Below are 24,741 nucleotides of genomic sequence, written 5' to 3'. Positions count from 1 at the left end.
ACTAAGAAATATCAGTTAAGAGAGAAAATGTACCATTACATGAAACATGTTCACTTAATATTCAGTCTTTTTTATTAACATCACAAATAAGATTTTTTATTTGTCACCCTCACAAGTCTGAATTTTAAACAGTTTTTTGGACTGGTGGCTCATATCCATCAGCTTGTTCAAGTTTAGCACCTGTCTCATCCCCAGTAGCTTTTCCAGAACTACTGCCTTCATCATGAAACATGAGTTTTCCCATTTCAAACTTGGGGTTTACTTTTCTAACAGAGACATCATAGAGCAGATAAATAGGTTGGCAAGCCTTTTCCATGTCTTTTCCAATGCTGTCTAGAATCAGTTTTTTGACAATTTCCTTCAAGTCATCTTCTGGTTTTGGCAGACCTGTTGGTGCTAACAATGAGGTTTTCTGAATCTGATTGTTGCATTTTTTAGTAAAAACAGCACTGGATAGACGAAGTTAATAATCATCAGTAGACTTGACATCAACATGAGCTTCAGTCATGGGCTGCCATTTTTTGACCGTGGAACACATTTTGTCATAAGCAAGATCCATGCCACGGAGATTAGACAGTTTTTGCCCTGAACATCCTCAGTAATTAGCTTGAATTTTCTAAATGCAACTTCATCATTCTGCAGATCAGCAAAGCTCACTTCAAAACATGACCCTTGAGGCCATCCAATGTGATTTTGATTCCTTGAGTTTTTGTGACCAGTTTTTCCTGTATTTTTATATTGAACATACCTGGTGCTTTCACATCATACCGATCTTTCTTAGAAAATGGATCAACCACTTTCCCCTAGGCTCCCTTTTTGCTGCCTTTTGTAAGGTGCTTATTCTTGCAGACTGCTGTGTTGCTGCTCAGCCAAAAGGGAATATTCAGTCTTACTCCACTGCAAAAGAAAATATAAAATACGGTGAACACAGAAATCATCTTACATAAAAAAGGTTGAACTGTTTTGCATCTTTGAGTTTAATAATCATCTGATTGTAAAGCACTACAGAATTTACAGAATCTTTCATTCAAAAATAAATCATCTGAGAGCAAGGGTTGAAGATAATATAGTAGACATCATTAAGTTAAATGACTTATAATTTTGAATTCACATTAAGTAAAATAGTGCTTGTAAAGTTCTATACTTTAGAAAAAAATAAAGGTTATTGTGGTGACTTGTTTATTCTATAAGCTGTATAACCAAAGAAAAAGGTAAATTAAAGACATGAGGAATAAAAGAGTTTGAAAAAATAAAGTAACTTATTTGCTTGATGTACCCTAAAAGATTAGGGCAGCCACTGTTATTGAAGTAATGGGGAACGGGAGCATGGGTGGTTGTATTTTTGTGTTTAAAACTTACACAATAGGGTAGGAATGTTGTACATACTTACTTAGAAGAATATGGTTTGAATAAGTTTGCTTTCCTAAACGACATCTGTCCAAGTGACCTAGCTGGTTGGATTCTTTTTCATAAAATATTAGGTTGCTGACTGTGAAAGTTATTATCACTATAGAAAATTGAGAATTAAGTTAGAAATAAGAAATTTAAATTTCTTAGAACTTATCTTTTAAAATAATACAGTCTTTTCCTCCATATTTATAGTGGTTAGCTTTTCTTTCTGTTGGGTATAATTCATGAGTCTGTACACCACCTTAGATTAACTAGTTCCTCAAAGGCTGTTTTATAATTTCTGGATTTAATTTTATTTTAAGGGAACGTTTCTTAGCTTCTGTTTAGGACAGCAGTATTTAAATTAATTAATACTTGCTACTTACACTTAGTCTGATTTATTGAAACTAAGTCCCCAAGTTAAGTTTAAATACTAATATCTTTTACTAGCTTGTATTAAATATATTTAAGGCTGAAAATACCTTTTTGGGGGGGTTTAATAGGATCCATTTCCTATTCAGAAATTTCAAGTTATTTACATTATTTTATTAGTGAAAACACATAAGTGATGAACCAAAAAGAGTTCATCAGTTGTAATATAGTTTTTTTTTTAGAATACTGAGTAATATCTTTTTTTAATTGAAATATAGTTGATTTACAGTGTTTCAGGTGTACAGCAAAGTGATTCAGTTATATGTGTATATATATATTCTTTTTCAGATTCTGTTCCATTGTAGGTCATTACAAGATATTGAATACAGTGTAGTTCTCATTCTTATGGCTAGTGCATTTTCTTTGTATGCAGAATAGATTACCCAGTGAACATCCCCCGAAGTACAAGGTGATAATTAAAGGGGTTTTTGGGGGGGGGGGTTGGCATTCTTTTGATAATGATAGAATATATGTTTGATCATTTGAGTTTAAAGACAATGGGAAAGCATTTAATAATGATTATTTATACATTCGCTGAAGTGCTTTAACCTTCCTTTGATGCTATTTTTTGTTAAGCACATTTTCCTATGAAGTGTTTGTAGTTGCACACACCATGTCAGTGCCTGCTGGTTGTTCCTCCTGTGAAGTATCTGTTCTTTTATATACAGAGATTTATGAAAGAGTTCATGGTGTGGATGATCAGAAACCCAACAGGACTCATTTTCATATAATTTAGTGCCAGTTGAACACTCTGGGTGCTGGTTGTTGCTGGGACCTGTTTTTGACTCTGTTGAACCTTTACTGGCTGTGGTTTGTCTGGCCATCACATGACTTCTCTGAAAATTCCCCCTCCCCTTCATTTCCAGTAAACTGTTTGAGTAGGAGTGAGTCAGAGTGAAACCAGCTTCCCTGTAACCACAGGGCTTGTTAAAGAATTTGTCAACGTGGACTCTAGAGGGTTTGCATTAAGCTTTGCAGTAACTGCTATGGTTTGTGTTGCGTCAGGAGTTCCACAGAAAAGCTTCCTGTTCTCAAGATCTCTTGCTTGTTTGCAAAGGGTTAAACTGATCAACTTTACCATAATGAACATTAGAGACACATGTTAAACACATTTATTTATCACTTAAAGGCTGTGTCAAAGCTACCAAGGCTTATTGTAGTTTCTCTTTTCAGAATCACCCAACCACACCCAACAACGTTAAGTTTTTGAAAAGGCAGGCCTGCTAGATCTTCTTTCAGAGCTGGCTCATAATTTTACCACAAAGTACCATCGAGATTAAGCAATTTTAAGTGTCTCTTTTGAAGGATTCTGTTGCAAGATATTGCGACTACTAGCACAGTTAGCTTTTTGTACACAAAGGTCACTTACTTGCATTTGGTTCAACAAGAAAAGGTAGCACTTAAAATAGTTCTGTAGTTGTAGTTTCTAAGCACACTTAGCATGAATTATGATGGAATTCTTAATACCTCATTTTATTTGCTTTCTCAGGAAGATTTCACTTTATTTTGAATTCTTCTCTTGCCCCTCCACTCCCAGACTTTTAATCTTTCTTCGTTTTCTGACTCTTCTCATTTTCTTTAACCCATTCTTATAGTAGTATTAACAGGAAAGAGAGTCGCAATTTGATTCAAACTGCCAAATAAGTGGCCACTGGGAAACTTGTCTGCTCATCGTGCACTCCTGAACCCGTTTATTTTTACACGTTCGTTTCTGTATTTAACCATGTCATCTTGGCCAGACTTTTATTTTAAAAATAAATTTAAAGATTACATTTAAACTTAACCTCCTAAAAATCATTTTTATTCTGCTTACCTTTTTTGTAACAAAATAAATTTAGGGAAAAGAACATGGTAGAAAATTTTGAGCTAATTATTCCTCACAGGAAAGAATACTACAGAATAATGGAAGTTTAAAATTGTTTATATTCTAACAATGTTCACGAGCTCTCAGTGATCAAATTAAAATAGAAGAGAAACACTAGTTTTGATGAAGAAGCATTCTAATTGAAATTAGATGATTTAAAAATGAAAATAAGAGGTTAATACAGTCATGTACAAAGCGCAATAAGTAATAAATGTTTAAGATTTTTCTTGTTAGTTTGCTTTAGACATTGGAGAAAAATATAGTTTTGTTTTATGTCTGCTTCGTTCTTCTCATTTGCACACCTGTTTACAGCTATGGGGTGGAGGGGATAAGCATTAGACAGGCATTAGGTTACCTTTGTTAAACTAATTTAAAGATTTTACTCAGGTTTGTGTTTCAAACACCTTTTGTAAAATGCCTTTAGAAAGGCCCCTTTCATTGAAACTTAGACCAACAGACTGTATGTATGCTATGCTTTTGCTCGAGTTTGCAAATCAGTAACACACTAAATACACATCCACCCTCTGTTGTAACTGCTGAATGCTCCTAGGGATCCTGGCCTGAGATCAGAGTTAGTGCAAGACATTGACAGCAGAATAACTATTATGCTCATTTCCTATTACAAAAGGTGTTTTTGTTTCTAATTCGTCAAGGTTCTTGGTTTGTCGTAACAGATAGGCAGTTCTTTCTTGCTGAGTATTTAAGAAAATTTCTCTTGGTAGAGTGTTCTTCCCATTTTCCTGTCTTGGGCCTCACCATGTAATAAACATGACTAGCGTGCTTTTAAACTAAAGGGCTATGTAGAGACACCAGGAAATAGGCATGGTAATTAATACAGTGCTCCCCTCAAAAGTAGGCATGTAGTCTAGACTTCCTTATGCACTTTCCCTGATAAGGGTCTGCATCCATTAATTTATCAAAACTTGTAAAAATTTATTTTTACTACTTCTTGAGGTAAAGACTTCAGTAAGTTCATAGGCTGTTATTTAAAGCCATGCTTCCATTTGTTTGTTTTAAATTTGCCTCTTTCACGTTATAAAGGGCGCTACCCTCATTCTAGTATTGTAAGATTTTTTTAAACACTTTTCCTTTCCTCTTTCCATAACTTTATAGATTTTAATCAGTTACCTTTTCAGCCTTTCTAAAAAAATAATCATTTACTTTTTATATCTAATAACCCCAAACTCTTTGATCATTTTAATTCGTGCTCCCCCCATGGATCTTTATCTAATCCTTTTACATTTTTTTCTGACATGAAGTTGTCAGAACTGCATATGATTTTTCAGGGACAACTACACTACTGTACTTGTGTTTTTTCAGATTTCTACAACCACAGTCCTCTTTGGCAATGCATTTTGCTGATGTTTTTAATAAATTGTTTACTTCATGTTTACTTCAATAAACTGTTTACTTGGGAGACCACTCCCAGTTCCCTTTCCTTTGTTCATAACTGGAAACTTTTATAACCCATCACTTTATCTATCTATCTATCTATATCTATCTATATATATATATATATATTTTTTTTTTTTTAGCCACGTTGCATGGCTTGCAGGATCTTAGCTCCCTGACCAGGAATCGAACCCAGGTTCTCAGCAGTGAAAGCAGTGTCCTAATCACTGGACTGCCAGGGAATTCCCCATCATTTTACATTTAAATAATTTTTCCCTAAATGTGTTATCTTACTGTTATCCACTTTGAAACTTACCTTCCACGTTTCCTTTTTCTCTCTCAAGTTTACATGATCTTTAAATATATTGCCATGATTTTGGCACTTTATAATTTTAATTTCAGCTGTAGGTTTAGAACTTAAACTCTGTTCCTTTTTTCAGGACCATTTATAAACTTGTTAAGTGGGATGAATGGGTCTATCTTAGGAAAGAATCCCACTATTTACATTTCTCATCATAGAGATGATCCCATTTATCTTTATCCTTTGTTTTCGGTCTGTTAAGTTTCCTGTCCCTGACAATTTTGTAAATTCTGTACTGACCTAGTTTTCATAGCTTTGCATGTCTGAGTTCATCTCAACCATTTTTACTTTTTTCCCCCTTTTTTTCATTCACAGTATTATTGTTTTTACATACACAGTAGATTGTGATATGCTTTTTGTTTAAATTCCAGTTTTAATCTGGAAATAAAAGTTATTCATTAGTTACTTACAACCAAAATACAATCAATTATAAATGCTAAAAATGAAGGGTGATTTTTTTTCCCCCCTAGCATCAACTAAGATTTGGTAAATACCCTTTCTGGTGAGACATGAGAAGATCACATGAGGAGATATTGGCTTCAGACAGGAAAAAAGAGAGAAGAAAAGAAAAATGCATTACTTGTGTAATGTGTCATTTCTAATAAATCTTGCATACTCAGACATTTTCCCTGAGTGTCTAGAGCGCTGTTGTTCTTCTTGGGCTACAGTGTTCGTTGTTATTTCAAGTAGAGGCCAGGCAGGCACTGATAGGAATGGATGCCGGCCTGCCTGCCTTCCTAAGAATTACCATATGGTTTCTTTTCAACAGAAAGCTAAGCAGGGATAGAGGGAGGAAAAGGAAGCAGCAGATACTGGCTGGTTTTACTGCTGGTAGCTTGGACTGTGAAAAGGAGGAAAAAACTCTGTGTAGTTATCTGGAACTTCCAAAAATACTGCTCTGCTTTTTATCTGAAAATGTTAGCAAATGCTGATGGTCAGACCCTGAGAAAGTCTCCTGAAACCTTATTTCTTCCATCTCTTCTTTGCTCCTAGACTACCCAAGAGATATTTTATGTCTAATAGATGATTTGTGAGTTTTACGGTTAGTAATCATGGTGAGGTGACCATTACAGATGTAAATAACTAAAGAATTTCCTCTTATTTCCTGGAGACAAGAATATGTTGATTAAGAACTAGCATTCATGTGTAGTAATCTCATCCACCCTTACCCTCTTGTCATGGAGTATTTGGTAAACTACTTGGTTGCACTGCAAGGCAGATTTGATAAATTTTCAATTCTTAATGCATTTCCTTCCTTTCCTCCTTCCTGCTTTATAGCCCTCTTCCTTCCTTGATATTAACATGTTGCTCTTCTCTTTTTGAAATTAGAAACAAAACAAAACAAAAGCCTCTTATCCCCTCAACTTGTGATGTTGCCCTGGAACTGAGCTCACATAGTGTCTAAAAATTCTGACAAGGTATTTTATTTCGTTGGTTCCCAGGGTTTCTTTCTTGATAGTAATGTCAAGTAATATCCGTCTAAACAATTTTGTCCCATAATCAGTTTTGTCTCTTAATTATCATGGTGACAGATATTATTATCATCATTTTGCAGAAAAGATGAAGAAACTGTGGCTCAGGGAAGTTTGAAAACAACAAGTTGGTGCTCTATCGTTTGATGTTGCAGTAAATCTGTAGAACTGGTGTTCTTATATTGTTTCTCTTTTTCATGCTTTCCTTTTCATTTTTTCAGTTTCCGTTTCAAACTCAGTAGGTTTCCTGAGTCATCTCTTTCCCCATCTCTACCAATTGCAACCCACCCACCATCCCCATATACACACTGGATTATTTATCTCTCAAGAGAAAAAACTTGCTGGAACAGTCTTCCTCTACATTCTTAGCCTGGCTTATTCCCTCACCTCCTTTAGGTTTTTAATCAAATGTTACCTTTTCTGTCAGGCCTTCTCCAACCATCGTATTTAAAATTACAACTTGCCTGCCACCCCATTTTGTAGTTTTTGTCTCCTCCCATTAAACTGTAAGCTCCATGAGGATCCAGATTATCAGTTTGATTCAGTGTTGTATCCGTTGCTCCTGTAATAGCATTTGGCATTGTAGTAAACACTTGCTAAATGTTTATAGAATTAATGGTCAAACCACAATGTCCTCATCTTTATATTCTTTATTACCATGCATGCATATACCATATATATATGGTAGTTACCAGCTTTTTTGGGTTGAATTTAATTGCTTTTAAATAAGAATTTTGGCTCTACTTTTGTCTTCTAAAATTCTGTATGGGTAAAAACTATATGTAGTTTTCCCAAAACTCAGCACTTAAAGCTTTTCTTTTCCTCCTCTTTTCATGGTTGAATTTATTCAGTCTTCATATGTTTGAGTTATCAAAGCTACTAATTACCACAGACAGACTCATTAGAACCATCTGTAGGAAAGTAAAAAGGTTTAGATTTTTTTTCAATTGAGATTTATTATCAACTGGCAACATGGAAACAATATTAAGAGTAATTTATGTTATAACCACTTTTGAAAAGTGTTTGGCACTGTCTACATAAACATACCCTACGATCTAGCAGTTCCATTTTGTAGATTTATACCTAGAAGAAAGATGCTCCAGAAGACTTGACAAGAGTAGTCATAGCAGCATTATTTGTAATAACCCCAAACTAGAAACAACCCTAATGTCCACCAACAGTAGAATAAATAAATTGTGGTATATTCATACAAAGGCAGCAAATTGATTATTGCCACGTGCAATAGCAGGAGTGAATCACATGGACATAATGTTGACCTACAGAAGCCAGAAATAAAAGAGGACCTACTGTATAATTCCATTTATATAAAGTTCAAAAATAGGCAAGCTACATTTATAGTAATAGAAGTCAATGATAGTGGTTATTTTGGGAGAAGAAGTAATTACTAGTAGTGCCACCAGTGGGGTTTCTGGAGTTCTGGTAATGTTCTGTATCTGGATCTTGGTGGTAGTTACATGGGTGTGTTCATTGTAAAATTTCACCAAGATGTATATTTTAGATTTATGTACATTACTGTGTATCTGCTGTACAGCTAAAAAAAAAAATAGTTTTACCACCCTCCCACCAAAGTAGATTTGGTAATAAATATACGAGTACATGTAGAAATTCATTTAATTATATAGCTGATATAGCTGATATCTTTCTATTTTAGGCACAACTCTCTGAAATGTGTGTCACTCATGGACCTTTATTTTTTACTATACCCCATGTTACAGACTACATTGATTGTACTTAGGGCCTATGCGTGTGTAACTGAAATAATGTTTTGTGAAACAGTATTTACTTGTATCACATGTACTGATCTCACATTTTTATTCTGTTCATTAAAAAGATGCTATTTGTGACCAACTAAATTTTCACAATATGCAGTCTAATAAAACCATACTAAATAATAGAAATGTATAAATATGAACAGGAGCAAAATCTGAATTTTCAGATTTCTAGATGGATCAGGTTTTTAGTACGTATTAAATTTAGCTAGTTGCCAAAACAAATGGTTCTTACTATTTCAAAAAATACACAGATCTTCTTTGTGTTCATTTTTAGACATGACTTCATAGATTTTGATTAATGTGTGATTTGATTTTTATATGTATATGTTTTATGTGTAATCCCCCCTTTTTCAAAGGGGAAAAGATGGTGTTTATGTTCTTCAATTTTATTTTTAATGTGTCAGAGAGAAGGAAACCATATCCCATTTTTAGATAATGACAAAAGCAAGCAATAGATAATTCTAGCTAGAAAATCCAATACTGTTTTATAATCATTATTTTTAACTTCCTAAAAAGTAGTGTATCGGATGGGATATGAAGACAATAAAACAAATGTTTACTCGTTACACATTGGAGTACACAGATTTCTCGTATTTGTTATTTACAGTTTTGATTTTTGCCCCATCTGTGAACCATCTAAGGAACCATTAGTTCCTTATTGTTTTTTTTCCTTCTTTTTAACTGCTGAATCCTTATTTTTCTTAATTGAGATAAATTGACATCTAACATTGTATTAGTTTTAGATGTACAACATAATGATTTGATGTATGTATATACTGCAAAATTATTACCACAATAAGTTTAGTTAACATCCATCACCACATATTGTTACAAATTTTTTTTCTTGTGATGAGAACTTTTAAGATCTCTCTTAACTTTCAAATATACAGTACAGTCCTGTTAATCAGAATCACCATGCTGTACATTACATCCCCAGAACTTATTTATCTTTTAACTGGAAGTTTGTATCTTTTGACCACCTATGCCCGTATCACCCATCCTCCATCCATCTGCCTCTGGCAGTCACCAACCTGGTTTTCTGTATGTATGATCTCAGGGTTTTTTTTTTAGATTGCACATATAAAGTGAGATCATATAGTATTTGTCTTTCTCTGACTTATTTGACTTAACATAATGCCGTCGAAATCTATCCATGTTGTTGCAGATGGCAAGATTTCCTTCTTTTTTATGACTGAATAATATTACAATGTGTGTCTTTCTATCTTTATGTATATATCCCACATTTTCTTTATTCATCATCAATAGACACTTAGGTTCTTTCCATGTCTTGGCTATTGTAAGTAATAATATTTCAATAAACCTGGGCGGGGGGTGTTGCAGATATTTTTTCAAGATAGTGATTTCATTTCTTTTGGACCAAAACCCAGAAGTGAAATTGTTCGGTCATATGGTAGTTCTAATTTTAATTTTTCGAGTACCCTTCATACTGGCTGTACCCATTCCCACCAACAGTGCACGTCTTTTTCTCCTCAGCTTTGCCAACATTTGTTATCTCTCTTTTTATTTTATTTTATTTTATTTTATTTTATTTATTTATTTATTTATTTTTTGCGGTACGTGGGCCTCTCACTGCTGTGGCCTCTCCCGTTGCAAAGCACAGGCTCCAGACGCGCAGGCTCAGCGGCCATGGCTCACGGGCCCAGCCGCTCCGCGGCATGTGGGGTCCTCCCGGACCGGGGCACGAACCCGTGTCCCCTGCATCGGCAGGCGGACTCTCAACCACTGCGCCACCAGGGAAGCCCTTTTTTTAGTTTTTAATGTTTATTTATTTTTGGCTGCGTCACATCTTAATTGCGGCACACAAGATCTTTCATTGCGGTGCACGGGCTCTTCGTTGCGGTGTGCGGGCTTTTCTCTAGTTGCGGCATGCAGGCTCCACAGTGCATGGCTTTGTAGTTGCCGCACGTGGACTTAGTTGCCCCGCGGCATGTGGGATATTAGTTCCCTGACCAGGGATTGAACCCGCGTCCCCTGCATTGAAAGGTGGAATCTTAACCACTGGACCACCAGGGAAATCCGAACACTTGTTATCGCTTGTCTGTTCTATGATAGCCATTCTAATAGTTGTGAGGTGATATCTCATTATGGTTTTGATTTTCCTGATGATTAGTGTTGTTGAGCACCTTTTCATGTACCTGTTTGCCATATGTGCATCTTTTTGGAAAAATATCTGTTCATATCCTCTACCTATTTTTTAATCAGATTTTCTTCTATTGAATTGTGTGAGTTCCCTATTTATTTTGGATATTAACCCCTTGTTAGATACATGGTTTGCAAAAATTTTCTTCCAGTTGTTATGTTGCGTTTTCATGTTGTTGATGGTTTCCTTTGCTGTACAAAGCTTTTTAATTTGATGTAATCCTACTTGTTTATTTTTGGTTTTGTTGCCTTTGCTTTGGTGTCATATCCAAAAATCATTGCTAAGACCAAAGTCAAGGGGCTTACCCCCTATGTTTTCTTCTAGGAGTTTTATGGTTTCAGATCATATGTTCTAGTGTTTAATCCATCTTGAATTGATTTTTGTGTGTGGTGTAAGATAGGGGTCCAGTTTGATTCTTTTGCATGTGGCTATCTAATTTTTTTCATCACTGTTTATTGAAGAGACTATTCTTTCCCCATTGTATATATATATATATATTTTTGGCGGTACACGGGCCTCTCACTGCTGTGGCCTCTCCCATTGCGGAGCACAGGCTCCGGACATGCAGGCCCAGCAGCCTAGCCGCTCCACGGCATGTGGGATCCTCCCGGACCGGGGCACAAACCCATGTCCCCTGCATTGGCAGGCGGACTCTCAACCACTGGGCCACCAGGGAAGCCCCACCCCATTGTATATTCTTGGCTCCTTTGTCATAAATTAATATTTCATATATGTGAGGGTTTATTTCTGGGCTCTCTATTCTTTTCCATTGATCTGTGTGTCAGTTTTTAAGCCAGTATCATACAGTTTTGATTACTGTAGCTTTATAATACAGTTTGGAATCAGAAAGCATGATGGCCCCAGCTTTGTTCATCTTTACTAAGAGTGCTTTGGCTATTCTGGGTCTTCTGTCATTCTATACAGATTTGGGGATTGTTTGTTCTATTTCTGTGACAAATGCCATTGGAATTTTGTTTGAGATTGCATTGAATCTGTAGATTGTTTTGAGTAGTATGGACACTCTAACAATATTCTTCCAACCCATGAGCATATAATGTCTTTCCATTTATTTGTGTCTTCTTCAATTTCTTTCCTCAGTGTCTTATAGCTTTCAGTGTGCAGGTTTTTTATCTCCTTGGTTAAATGTATTCCCAGGTATTTTATTCTTTTTTGGTGCAATTGTAAATGCAAATGTTTTCTTAATTTCTCTTTCTGATAGTTCATTATTAGTGTATAGAAACACAATAGATTTTTTTTTGGCTGCATTGGGTCTTTTTTTTGCAGCACATGGGCTTTCTCTCTAGTTGTGGCGAGCAGGGGCTACTCTTTGTTGTGGTGTGCGGGCTTTTCATTGTGGTGGCTTCTCTTTGTTGCAGAGCATGGGCTCTAGGCATGTGGGTTTCCATAGCTGTGGCACGCGGGCTCTAGAGCACAGGCTCAGTAGTTGTGGCGCACAGGCTTAGTTGCTCTGCAGCATGTGGGATCTTTCCGGAGCAGGGCTCAAACCCATGTCCCCTGTATTGGCAGGCGGATTCTTAACCACTGGGCCACCAGGGAAGTCCCCACAATAGATTTTTGTATATTGATTTTTTATTCTCCAACTTGACTGAATTAGTTGATTAGTTCTAATAGTTTTCTGGTGGAGTTTTTAGGATTTTCTGTATATAACATCAGGTCATCTGCCAACAGAGAGGGTTTTACTTTTTCATTTCCCATTTGAATAAAAATGATAAGAGAGTAAGCATCCTGTCTTCTTCTTAATCTTAGAGGAAAAGCTTTCAGTTTTTCACAAGACTATGATATTAGCTGTGGGCTTGTCATATATGGCCTAATTCCCTCTGGACCCACTTTGTTGAGAATTTGTATGATGATTTTTCCTTTTTTTTTGAGGATTTTTGCATCTGTGTTCATCAGGGATATTGGCCAATAATTTTCTTTACTTGTAGTGTCCTTGTCTGGTTTTGGTTTTGGGGTAATGCTGGCCTCTTAAAATGAATTTGCAAGTGATCCCTCCTCTTCAGTTTTTTGGAAGAGTTTGAGAAGAGTGGTGTTAGTTCTTTAAATATATGGTGGAATTCAGTAGTGAAACCATGTGTTCCTGGACTTTGTTGGGAGATTTTTGATTACTAATTCAATCTCCTTACTAGTAATTAGTCTGTTCAGATTTCTTATTTCTTCATGATTCAGTGTTGGTAGGTTGTAGGTTTCTAGAAATGTATACATTTCTCTAGGTTGTTCAATTTTTCAGCATGTCATTGTTCATAATAGACTCTTATGAATCTTTGTAGTTATGTGGTGTCAGTTGTCATATCTCCTCTTTCATTTTTTACTTTATTTATTTAAGCCCCCTTTTTTCTTGGTGAGTCTAGCTAAAGTTTTGTCTAATTTATCTTCTCCAAAAATCATCTTAGTTTCATTGAATTCTTCTATTGTTTTTCTAGTCTATTTCATTTATTTCCACTATGATCTTTGTTATTTCCTTCCTTCCACTAACTTTGGGCTTAGTTTGTGCTTTGTGTTCTAGTTCCTTGAGGTATAAAGTTAGGTTGTTTGAGATCTTGTTCTTAATGTATGCATTTATCACTATGAATATCCCTCTTAGAACTGCTTTTGCTGCATCCCTTAAGCTTTCCTATTTTGTGTTTCCAATTTCATTTGTCTCAAGATATTTTTTTAATTTCACTTTTGAGTTCCTTGACCCATTGGTCGTTCAATAGCATGTTGTTAAATCTTCACACATTTGTGAATTTTCCAATTTTCTTCTTGAAATTGATTTTTAGTTTTATACCACTGTGGCCAGAAGAGATACTTGATATGATTTCAGTCTTCTTAAATTTATTAATACTTGTCTTATGTTCTAATAAATGATCTATCCTGGATAATGTTCCATGTGTGCTAAAGAAGAATGTATATTCTGATGCTTTTGGGTGGCATGTTCTGTAAATGTCTGTTAAGTCCCACTAGTCTTATGTGTCATTTAAGTCCAATGTTTCCTTATTGATTTTCAGTCTGGTTGATCTATCCATCGGTAAAAGTGGAGTATTGTATTGAAGTCTCCTACTGTTATTGTATTGCTGTCTATTTCTCCTTTTAGATATGTTAATATTACTTTCTTAAAAAAAATATTACTTTCTTATTTTGGTATCTCTTAGTCCACTATAATCTTGTGGGTCTCATGGACACAAGTCCTGTTGACTTTCAAATCTAGATGTTTTGGGGGCCTGTCTATCAGGTGGAAGTCTTAAAAGTTGGGTCATCAGGTGTGGGTTTGTGGGGAGCCAAGCGTTTTGCTCTACAGGAAGAAGATGGGAGTTGTGAGTTCAGAGTGTTCATGGGAGAAGGTGAGTTCAAGAGCTTCTTCCTCTGTTGGCATCCTGAATGAGAACTGTCTAATCTCTTATTAAAAGTTCTAAATCTGTAAATTATTTCTAGAATAAAATTGCTTTCCTGAAATGTGTTTATATGATGTATTCTATTTGCTCTATTATAGAATTCTACCCTAATTTCCAATTTAAATAGGAATTCCAGGGATCATCTCTGATTTAATAATGTAAAAGCTATAAATTGGATATTGAAACTTTCATTTTCAAAAGTAGTTGCACCACTCCGTTCTGATCACTTTTTTTGGTAAATGTATGTGTATTTTGTAATCCAGCATCCTGTAGGTACTGAATTAAAAATTTATAATTAGTTTCTATTGTCACAATCACTTTACTTCGTCAAATTAATATCCCTACTTTATCTTGTAATTCTAGAGTTTGTTTCTTAGCAATCTTCATCTTACAAGTTTGTGTGAGTCCATTATAATTCAAAAAAAGAACAGGGACTTCCCTGGCAGTCCAGTAGTTAAGACTTCGCCTTCCAATGCAGGGAGTGCAGGTTTGATCCCTGATTGGGAAGCTAAGATCCCACGTGGCTCATGTCCAAAAAAGCCAAAAACAGAGAACAGCAGCAATGTTGCAACAAAGACTTCCAAAAAAATGGTCAACATCAAAAAAACCTTAAAAAAAAAATAAAAAAGAATAGATGATATGTGACTCTTTTGAAATTATACTACATTTAAAGGAGACCTCAAATATGCAATATTAAAAACATCAGTTACATTAATGATATTGTTGAGGATGTCAACACTAAAGTAAACTATTTTGTTCACTTTGAATTTAATAAATTAATGCTCTATGTCTTTCTGTGAAAATAGCTCATAAAGAGTCCTGATAACAGGTAGGAAATTGCAGTTAGGAAACATTTTATTCTGTTTTGTTTTGTTTTGTTTGCGGTACGCGGGCCTCTCACTGTTGTGGCTTCTCCTGTTGCGGAGCACAGGCTCTGGACGTGCAGGCTCAGCGGCCATTGCTCACAGGCCCAGCCGCTCCGCGGCATGTGGGATCTTCCCAGACCGGGGCATGAACCCGTGTCCCCTGCGTCGGCAGGCGAACTCTCAACCACCGTGCTACCAGGGAAGCCCTTTATTCTGTTTTTAAGAGGAGAAAGATTTAAAAATTATGAGTTATGTTTCATTGTAGTTTCTGTGAAGATAATAATTAATCGTACCCATTAACTGTGTTCTTTACCATGTGTAAAATATTAGTCATTGTAGAAAATACTTAATTACATGGTTATTAGGATCTTAACAAGTTAATATTTCAAACTGATTGTCCATGATGCTGAAACAGCTTACAACATTAAGTCATCATTACTATTTAGCTCCATTTCTGGTTAATAGAGAATAATATGACACAACATATTTGACTGGGACACAGGAATTAACAAGTCATTTTTAGATGCCAAAAGAACTTCACAAATACAGTAGATATTAACACAAATTCCTCTTATACACAAGAAATTATTGAAACAGTTGCTCTGTGGTTTTTAGTATTGACCCTGCAGCCACTTCAGTGTCAAACCCAAGAAGAGCAATAGCTCAGCAGAAGTTTTAACATAGGGAATTCCCTGGTGGTCCATTGGTTAGGATTCCAGGCTTTCAGTGCCAGGGGCCCAGGTTCAATCCCTAGTCGGGGAACTAAGATACCGCAAGCCACACGGCACAGCCAAAAAAAATAAAAATAAGATAAAATTCTTTAAAATATATATATATTTTAAAGAAAAGAAGTTTTAACATATAACATGTTAAGAAGGCAGTTAATTTATAAAACTGCTGACCTGTTACCTCACACTGATGGTGATAGTTCAGCTCAAACTAACATAAGGTATTAACCGAATACATACTTACCTCCAGTAATAATGCATTCATTTTACATGTTTAGGGATTATCTGTTGCTTTGAAAGAAATCTTGGAATTTAATGTGATCCCTTATCATGAAAATGAAAAGATTTTCTGTTACCATTTGAAGATAAACATTATTTTATATATTTAGATCTAAGTTGACTTCTTCAGTTCAAAAATTAGTATTTTGCAAGCTAATTATTATAATTAGCTGTACAGTTTCTCTTTTCTTAATCTTAAATATATTTCTTAGGAAGACGAAATGTGAAACAAAAGTAGTGCAGGAATATTCATACTTGAAGGCATTGTCTGTTTTTCTTTATTAATCCTTGAAATCTCAGTAGTAAGGACTTATTGTAACTTTTCTTCATCTGCCTTCTGTAGTCATTGGAGAAATGTTCCTGGTGTATCTCATTCTTACTTTCAGAAGCACGATTGGTTACGTACATAATCACTATCAGTAGGAGTGGGAAAGATAATTTTATTTACTTGTATTTTGTTTATTTACTTTTAAAAAGTAGAAAATGATATATGATTACTAGTTGTAAATGCATGCTGCTTATTTAGATAGAGCTAGAGGATGAAACCCCTCTCAGGCACTTAAAATTGTGAAATACTTGAGCATTGTGAAATGTGAATCCAGCGAAATGAAACTATTAAAAGGAATTTGGTTTTAGTTGTACAGATTTTTTTTTAATGAAGAATGACAATTGAGGAAGTAAGTAATCTGATTGAACTTGCTACACAGTTCCCACAAACGCAAAAAAAGAAAACGATTAAAATGAAATATTAATTTGATATTTAACTTGAATTTTGAATCTCACATATTAATTTGTTAAACTTTTCCTTTAAATTATTGTTGTTTATTATTATTGGCGCACAGTTTTTCTTGGCTAGTTTATTTTATCTGATGGCCTAAAAAGAATAGCAAATTTTGTTTGAAATTGTTCTTTTTAAACTTTAGTAAAAGAAGGGTTTTTTTCCTGTTTTTGTGTGCGTGTGTGTGTGTGTGTGTGTGTGAGAGAGAGAGAGTTGTGTTTATTGTCTAACATTATACCTATAGTACATTTTTCTCTCTTTACTTTAAAAGCAAACACAAACAGAAATATTTTAATGCATAGAAAATGTTAGCTTTACATCATTAGAAAGCTGTCAAATAAATGCAAATAATGAAGAAGTACTGAAGTTGTTTAAAAATAACTTCTAAAATTGCAGAGCAACAAACAAGGAACATATAATTACCTTTAAGATGTAGAACATTTTAGACAATTAAAAAATGATGTTTTTAATAAATGTTAACAAAGCCTTTAAACCCATATCAGTAAGTTTTGAATATGACTTTGAATGTGAAATAAGTTTAAAATAAAAACAACAAAATATAGTTGTGTTTATGAAATCTAAACATGAGTTAATTTACCACTGTAAAGTATTTCAGATTTGGTGCAAATACTAGTGTAATGCTGCCTTGAGTTTGTTTTCATTACTCCGGCAAGGAAAAACATCAAGAAAATTCTTCCTCGAGCTGCATACTCAGCTTCTGTTGGTTTCTTGTGATGAAAGCAACTGTGCAGACTTATTAGCTTAATTTAAATAAACTTTTATGAATTATTAATATATAAATGTAATTTTAATTCCAAGAATATTGTGAAAGACCTGGAAAATAAATTATAGGAAGTGAAAGTAGCATGGTCATGGTGTGTATGTGTGTGTGTGTGTGTGTGTGTGTGTGTGTGTAACACATAGTAAGATTTATGAAATCCATTTTCATTAGATGACTTTCAGACTTTTTAAAAAGTAAAACTCCCCATTAAAAAGGCACTTAACTTATTTTCCTTGTAAAATATGCCAGCTAAAAATTAATTAAAAACAAAAGAGTAAAGGGAACTTTCTATTATACTTATTTGGGTAGAGTAACGCTTTTCCTTCAAACAAAGATTCTTGAAGCACCGTTAAGGATAATTGATGATGGGCACCCAGGCATCCGAAAGAACAAGGAGTTTCTTTTCATTTTTTTCTTGTCTAATTTCTGTTAAGTAAAGAGATTCTGCCAAGGGATAAAATAGTTCCTTACTTTCAGGATGTTTTAAAAAATATGATTCCTTGAACATCTCTAGGCTTAAATATTTTTGTTAGTTTGTATGTTAGCTGATCTGCATAATGTTAAACATTTTTTCCTTTATATAAGCCAATTAGTATAATCATACCTCTTTTTCAATTTAAATGTATGGGTGTATGTATCTCTATAATAGAAAAATACCATCAGTTTAAAATGATGACACTATCATAGTCACTTGGTTGAAATAAATATAAGAATCTAAAGCCTTGAAATTAAGATAAAGGAAAACAGGATAGCATACCTTTTATATACAACACCTTGTTGATCTTGTCTACATTATTTTATGCAAAAAACTAATTTTTTGTAATTTTATACACTGAAGACTGCATAAATGCTGCGATAGAAAAATGTTCCCACATTAGTCTGACTTGGCAAATAGGTTTATAAAAAGTTTTGTTGTCTTTAAAATAAAATTTGTATAGTTTTTGTTTTGTTTTACTTTTTCTTCACAATTGAGTACCATCTTTCACTAAAGTAGATCTGCTATGAAGATATCAAGGGCTGTGAAGGAAGGCGTTTTCCTGAATTTATATTTTTAACTCTTGGGCTATATTAATTAAAATTTCATAACTAATTTATAATATAATAGTATTATTTGGTATTTTTAAAACTCAAAACATTTCTATTCATTATGGCCAGTTTTTATTTAGTGCTCTGATGAATTACAAATTTAGTAATTTGTGACTTATGTAAATTATTCAAGGCAATTGGATGTATAGTTTTAAATAAGTTATATAGGAAAACTGATTTCTTTATATATTCCTAACCAGTTTTTAAATCAATAAAATCAGTATTTCACTCTTAATGCAGTCAATGTTAATTTAAGAAAAAAATTAAATCTTCAGTTAGAAATATGAAAAAAATAGAGAACCTTTTGCAGCAATAATTTAGTTGTTTAAAAATATTAAATCTGATATATTTTATTTACTAGACGAGTAAGCCTAATCCCAAAAAGAAAAATTCTGTCTTTGAAAATACATTGCAAAATTACAAAATTGCATTGTAGAATTTAGTTAATGATTAACTTTGATAGCCTATATGTTTGAACTTGAAAGTATTTGTATTAACTGTTAATATCTGTTAATATCTCTTTTTTTAATTTATTTTATTTGTTTATTTTTGGCTGTGCTGGGCCTTCGTTGCTGCTCACGGGCTTTCTCTAGTTGTGGTGAGCGGGGGCTACTCTTTGTGGCGGTGCATGGGCCTCTCATCGCAGTGGCCTCTCTTGTTGCTGAACACAGGCTCTAGGCACGTGGGCTTCAGTAGTTATGGCACACAGGCTCAGTAGTTGTGGCTCTTGGGCTCTAGAGCGCAGGCTCAGTAGTCGTGGCGCACGGGCCTAGTTGCTCCCCTGCATGTGGGATCCTCCCAGACAAGGGCTCGAACCCGTGTCCCCTGCATTGACAGGCGGACTCCTAACCATTGTGCCACCAGGGAAGCCCTGTTAATATCTTTTCAAATATATATTATTGGTTTAATTCCTTTGACTTTCTCACCATCCTCAGCAAGTAAGTAGGTGGAAGGTCTTTTTTTTTTTTTAATTTCAGTCTTCACTGTTGTACTTTGATACAGCTGTTCAACATAATATTATGGGTTAAAGTGGCTTTGTCTGTTTGTTTTTTGAATCTACAACTTCTGTTGTGGATTAGGGAAGTGCTTTCAACCCTCTTCCTGGTCTATGAAGGAACCTTCTATCACTTATATTATGACCATTCTATAAGATTGTTGACTATTAGAGTATGTTGAGCTAAAGAGAGAGGAGTGTTCTATGACGTGAACACTTCTAAAAAGACATTCACACATTAGGTAATATCTTTTAATTGTATCAGTTATTTTCATTGAAATTTTGATTGGAGTATATACCATTTCAAAACCAGAAAACAGGTAAAGTCAAATTTCAGACTGGTACTTTTAAGAAAAAATATATGTAATTACAGCACCCTCATGCTAGAAAAGAAAATCGTGGAAATAAATTGGCCAGTCAAATGCATGTTTCAGCCTGGGAGGTAGAAGAGTGAAATAAAAAGAGCAGTGATTTTAGAGCCTGAAGTATCTACTCTGCCTACACCCGAGAATTATTGAAAGGCTCCAATAAAATGTTTGTGAAAACCGTTTTATATAACTAGCACAAACTGTGTAAATGTAGGATGTTCTTTGTTTTGTGGGGTAATGAATGGTTAGTTATTGCCACATAACTGTTTTTTTTTCCATCTTTTGGCCAATGATCAGTAGAGGTGTCTTCATTGGCTATCTTGAAAAATCCTGTGGTTTCCTACCCTGATATTAATGAGGGAGTAAGTCTGATGAGTTAATTAAAGGAAAGAGAAAGAGATATGTGGTAGACTAGCATTTCCAAAAGAATGGGTTGATTCATGGTTGGTTTATAACATTTTGTTCATCCCTAGCTAATCCAGAGAGAACCCAAAAAATAAAGTAACAGTGTTTTGGCTTATTCTTGAAATGTGATAAAAGTTTATCTTTAAGGATGTGTAGTTAATGTTTTATCAAGATTTTATTTGCATGTTTTTCAGTGCACCCTGCTGTGATTTTTTTTAAATCATTCATCTTATTAAATGAATCAATGATTTCAGATTATGAGACATTTGATATTATAAACTCTGTAAAGAGCCATCTTTCTTTCTTCCTTCTACTTTTCATTAATGTTTTGATATCCTCCTTTTATACAGGACTTCGCCTCCCGGGCTAAACTGGCAGTTCAAAACCTAGTACAGAAGGTTGGATTTTTTGGAATTTTGGCCTGTGCTTCGGTAAGTGAATTGTATTTAAATAGTAGATTTAATGAAGAGTGGCCCCTGCTTGCCACAACTAGAGAAAGCCCTCACACAGAAACGAAGACCCAACAAAGCAAAAATTAATTAATTAATTAATAAACTCCTACCCCAACATCTTCTTTAAAAAAAAAAATAGTAGATTTATATTTCGATCCAATTTGTTTTTAAAAGTACATGACTGGGGCTTCCCTTGGTGGCGCAGTGGTTGAGAGTCTGCCTGGCGATGCAGGGGACGCGGGTTCATTCCCCGGTCCAGGAAGATCCCACATGCCGCGGAGCGGCTAAGCCCGTGAGCCATGGCCGCTGAGAATGTGCCTCTGGAGCCTGTGCTCCGCAGCGGGAGAGGCCACAACAGTGAGAGTCCCGCATACCGCAAAAAAAAAAAAAAAAAAAAAGTACATGACTGAATGAAAAAATAATTATCACTTTTAACAGGTATATAATGTTATTAATCATTCACCTTACTGATCAAATGAGCTGTTTTCTGTTGGATAGGTTTCTATGTTGTTTATTGACTTTCAAGCATTTTATCATACCATGATGACTTCAGACCTAAATGGCTTGATTCAGTAAGAAAAAAGACAAAATCCATCTTTCTCATGAAGAATATATAATGAAGTGCATTTAAGCAAATAACAATGACTTCATTCTTTCCAGAGTTACAGATAGGTAGTCTTTTTCCAAAGCTTCAGGCATTAGTTATAAGGAAGAATTCATATAAAACCTCCTTAAGTGACTTTAACACCTAGCTAGGTAATTGAAACATCTGTGGCAAGGTTAAGGACATCTTTGGCTACAGTGAATTAAGAAGCTATTTGTGTCAAAAACTTAATTAGGACTTCCCTGGTGGCGTGGTGGTTAGGAATCTGCCTGCCAATGCAGGGGACACAGGTTCAAACCCTAGTCCGGGAAGATCCCACATGCCTCAGAGCAACTAAGCCCATGCACTGCAACTACTGAGCCTGCACTCTAGAGCCCATGAGCCACGACTACTGACCCACGTGCCACAACTACTGAAGCCCGCGTGCCTAGAGCCCATGCTTCACAACAAGAGAAGCCACAACAATGAGAATCCCACGCACCACAACAAAGAGTGGCCCCTGCTCTCCGCAACTAGAGAAAGCCTGTATACAGCGATGAAGACCCAGCACAGCCAAAAATAAAAATAAAATTTAAAAAAAGAAAAAAGAAGTTACTAACTGTATATAAAAAAATAACTCTATAAAAAAATAACTCAATGTCTCAAATTGCAGATTTATGAAATTGACATTCCTTGATGAGTTGGTGTTTATCCTGGTCCTTTTCTAATATAATAGATACAGTTACATTTGAAATGGGGTGTTTTGGTCAAAGTTTTCTTTGGTAGTCTGTACACAATTCTTGGTAGTTCAGTGGTAGATTTGACCAGAATAACTAGATGTATCTAGTTGATATGATAAAAGCTTCAATTATAAGTAAAATTCAGAAAATTATTGTCTACTGACCCACAGTTACTTTATCCATTATGTATTAGAACTTGAATATATCCTTGAGTACCCCTTTCCTCACCTTAGCAAAGTAAATGGCCAAAAAGGGAAGACATTTGGTGCCAAAATTTCTAATGTGATATCAACATTCTAGAGATATTCTAAACTATACATGTGCCTCAATTACTATCTTTTGACCCTGGCTATACTAGAAATTTTTGTAATCTAACTTTTCTTTTCAGTGTAGAAGCTCTTTATCACAATATTGATCTCAACTATTTGAGCAATGTGTAGGTATGTTGTAGTGTGACGTAGTGGGATGAGAATTGGTTTTGGAGTCAGGCTTACTTGGGTTCCTAAACCAGGTTTGCCTCTTAGCTATGTAGTCTCAGTGTCAATTTACTCTCCTTGAGCCCTAGTTTTCTAATGTTTAAAATGGGGCAATAGGGACTTCCCTGGTGGTCCACTGTGTAAGACTCCGCACTCCCAATGCAGGGGGCCCGGGTTCGATCCCTGGTCGGGGAACTAGATCCTGCATGTATGCCGCAACTAAAGATCCTGCATGCCACAATGAAGATCCCACGTGCCACAACTAAGACCCAGTGCAGCCTAAATAAATAAATAATTTTTTTTTTTTAATGAGTTAGTAAGACACTCATTACAAAGGTTGATGTGAGGATTTAAGATAATATATATGAACTAACACAGTGCCTGGAAGGTGAACTAAGACAGAGCTCCACCATTTTTTATTGTTATTCATCAGCTTTGTATCAACCCCTGACTGCTTGAATGAAGAAGTGAAAGCTGTATTCCCTTTCCTCAAGGATTCTGAAGTCTAGTGAGGGAGACAGTTTAAATACAATAATAAGTGAAAGGTGCTGTGGAAGCCCAGCAGAATAGGATTAAGCTGAGAGGACTAAAGAACGATAATGTCCTTAGTTTAGAAGCTAAGAGAACAGTGGGAGAGCCATGTTGCCTGTGTTGAAATCCTGAAATCATGCTCTGCTGCCATTAATACTGGACAAATTGCTTAATCTGTCTGTCTCACTTTTCCTATAAAATGGATGTAATATCATATAGCATTGTTTTGGGAATTAAGTGAGTTGATGATGTAGAAACCTTAGAAAAGTACCTAACAACTCAATAAAAGTTAGCTTTCATTATTCCTGGGGAAAATACAAGAACCTTTGATTTATTAAAGCAAAAAATATTTATTCTTTGGCACTCATCTATGCCTGTGTCTTCCCTGCTAAAATTCCACTTTCTATACTAGCCAATCTTCTTTTTTTTTTTTTTTTTTTTTTTTTTTTTTTTTTTTTTTAGCCAATCTTCTTTATATTTGACTAGGAATAGTCAATAGCCAACATAAATTAATAGATCGATTTGACCCTCTAAGAACTTTTTACTAGGAAATTGTTAATACTTATATTAAAGTATTAAAAGTATGTGTACTTGATTTAAGGTAAGAAGGTAAGTAGAGGGTAAGGTAGGAAGAAGTTCGTTTTTGATAAATTTATTTATTTATTTTATTTATATTTGGCTGCATTGGGTCTCTGTTGCTGTGCACGGGCTTTCCCTAATTGAGGCAAGTGGGGGCTACTCTTCATTGTGGTGCGTGGGCTTCTCGTTGCCGCGGTTTCTCTTGTTGCGGAGCACGGGCTCTAGGCATGCGAGCTTCAGTAGTTGAGGCACACGGGCTCAGTAGTTGTGGCTCGCTGGCTCTAGAGCTCAGGCTCAGTAGTTGTGGCACACGTGTTTAGTTGCTCCGCAGCACGTGGGATCTTCCCGGGCCAGGGCTCAAACCCGTGTCCCCTGCATTGGCAGGCGGATTCTTAACCACTGTGCCACCAGAGAAGCCCAGAAGTTTATTTATTAGTTAGTTATTTTGTTGTTAACATTTAAACTAAGGTAAAACTCGTAATTGAGGGAAAATCTCAAAGCTACTTAGTAGTTCTTTTAATTCTAATCTTCCTTTCTGTGTATTTAGTTAACAATTGAAAAAAGTAACATGCATATGTAACAACAAATTCGTTGATTATGCTCTTCTGAGAGTATCCAACATAAAACTTCTAATTTTTATCTACTCTGATTACATATCTTGTGTACTTTAATTTCCATTTCAATATGCTGTGGAGCCTGATAATAAAGGAAAACAATTAAAATTTTAATTCATGGAGTTGTGAGAGTCATATGAGAAAATATAAGAAATGACAGTTGTAAGGATGTGGAAGTGACATTGTTATTAAATGGTTATAAGACAGATGCAATTGCATAAAGCA

At 35.1% G+C, this 24,741-nt stretch overlaps 1 protein-coding gene and 1 pseudogene across 4 annotated transcripts in view; one reads left to right on the top strand and one right to left on the bottom strand.

Annotated features, from left to right (window-relative positions):
• Window positions 1–24,741, top strand: part of VMP1 (vacuole membrane protein 1) — a 130,025-nt gene that overhangs the window by 80,355 nt on the left and 24,929 nt on the right. For all 3 annotated transcript variants that reach the window (XM_082678437.1, XM_082678435.1, XM_082678436.1), the window contains one exon: window positions 20,892–20,972. In XM_082678437.1, coding sequence (XP_082534563.1) covers window positions 20,892–20,972 — 81 coding nt within the window. The remainder of the gene's footprint in view (window positions 1–20,891; window positions 20,973–24,741) is intronic.
• Window positions 125–848, bottom strand: LOC309838739 (small ribosomal subunit protein eS1-like; annotated as a pseudogene). Its single transcript has one exon. The product of its transcript is annotated as a small ribosomal subunit protein eS1-like (transcript).

Source organism: Grampus griseus (genome assembly GCF_964374135.1).
Source record: "Grampus griseus genome assembly, chromosome: 20".
Taxonomy (NCBI): domain Eukaryota; kingdom Metazoa; phylum Chordata; class Mammalia; order Artiodactyla; family Delphinidae; genus Grampus; species Grampus griseus.
Note: the sequence above shows the minus strand (reverse complement) of the source record. Positions and strands in the feature narration are given on the sequence as shown.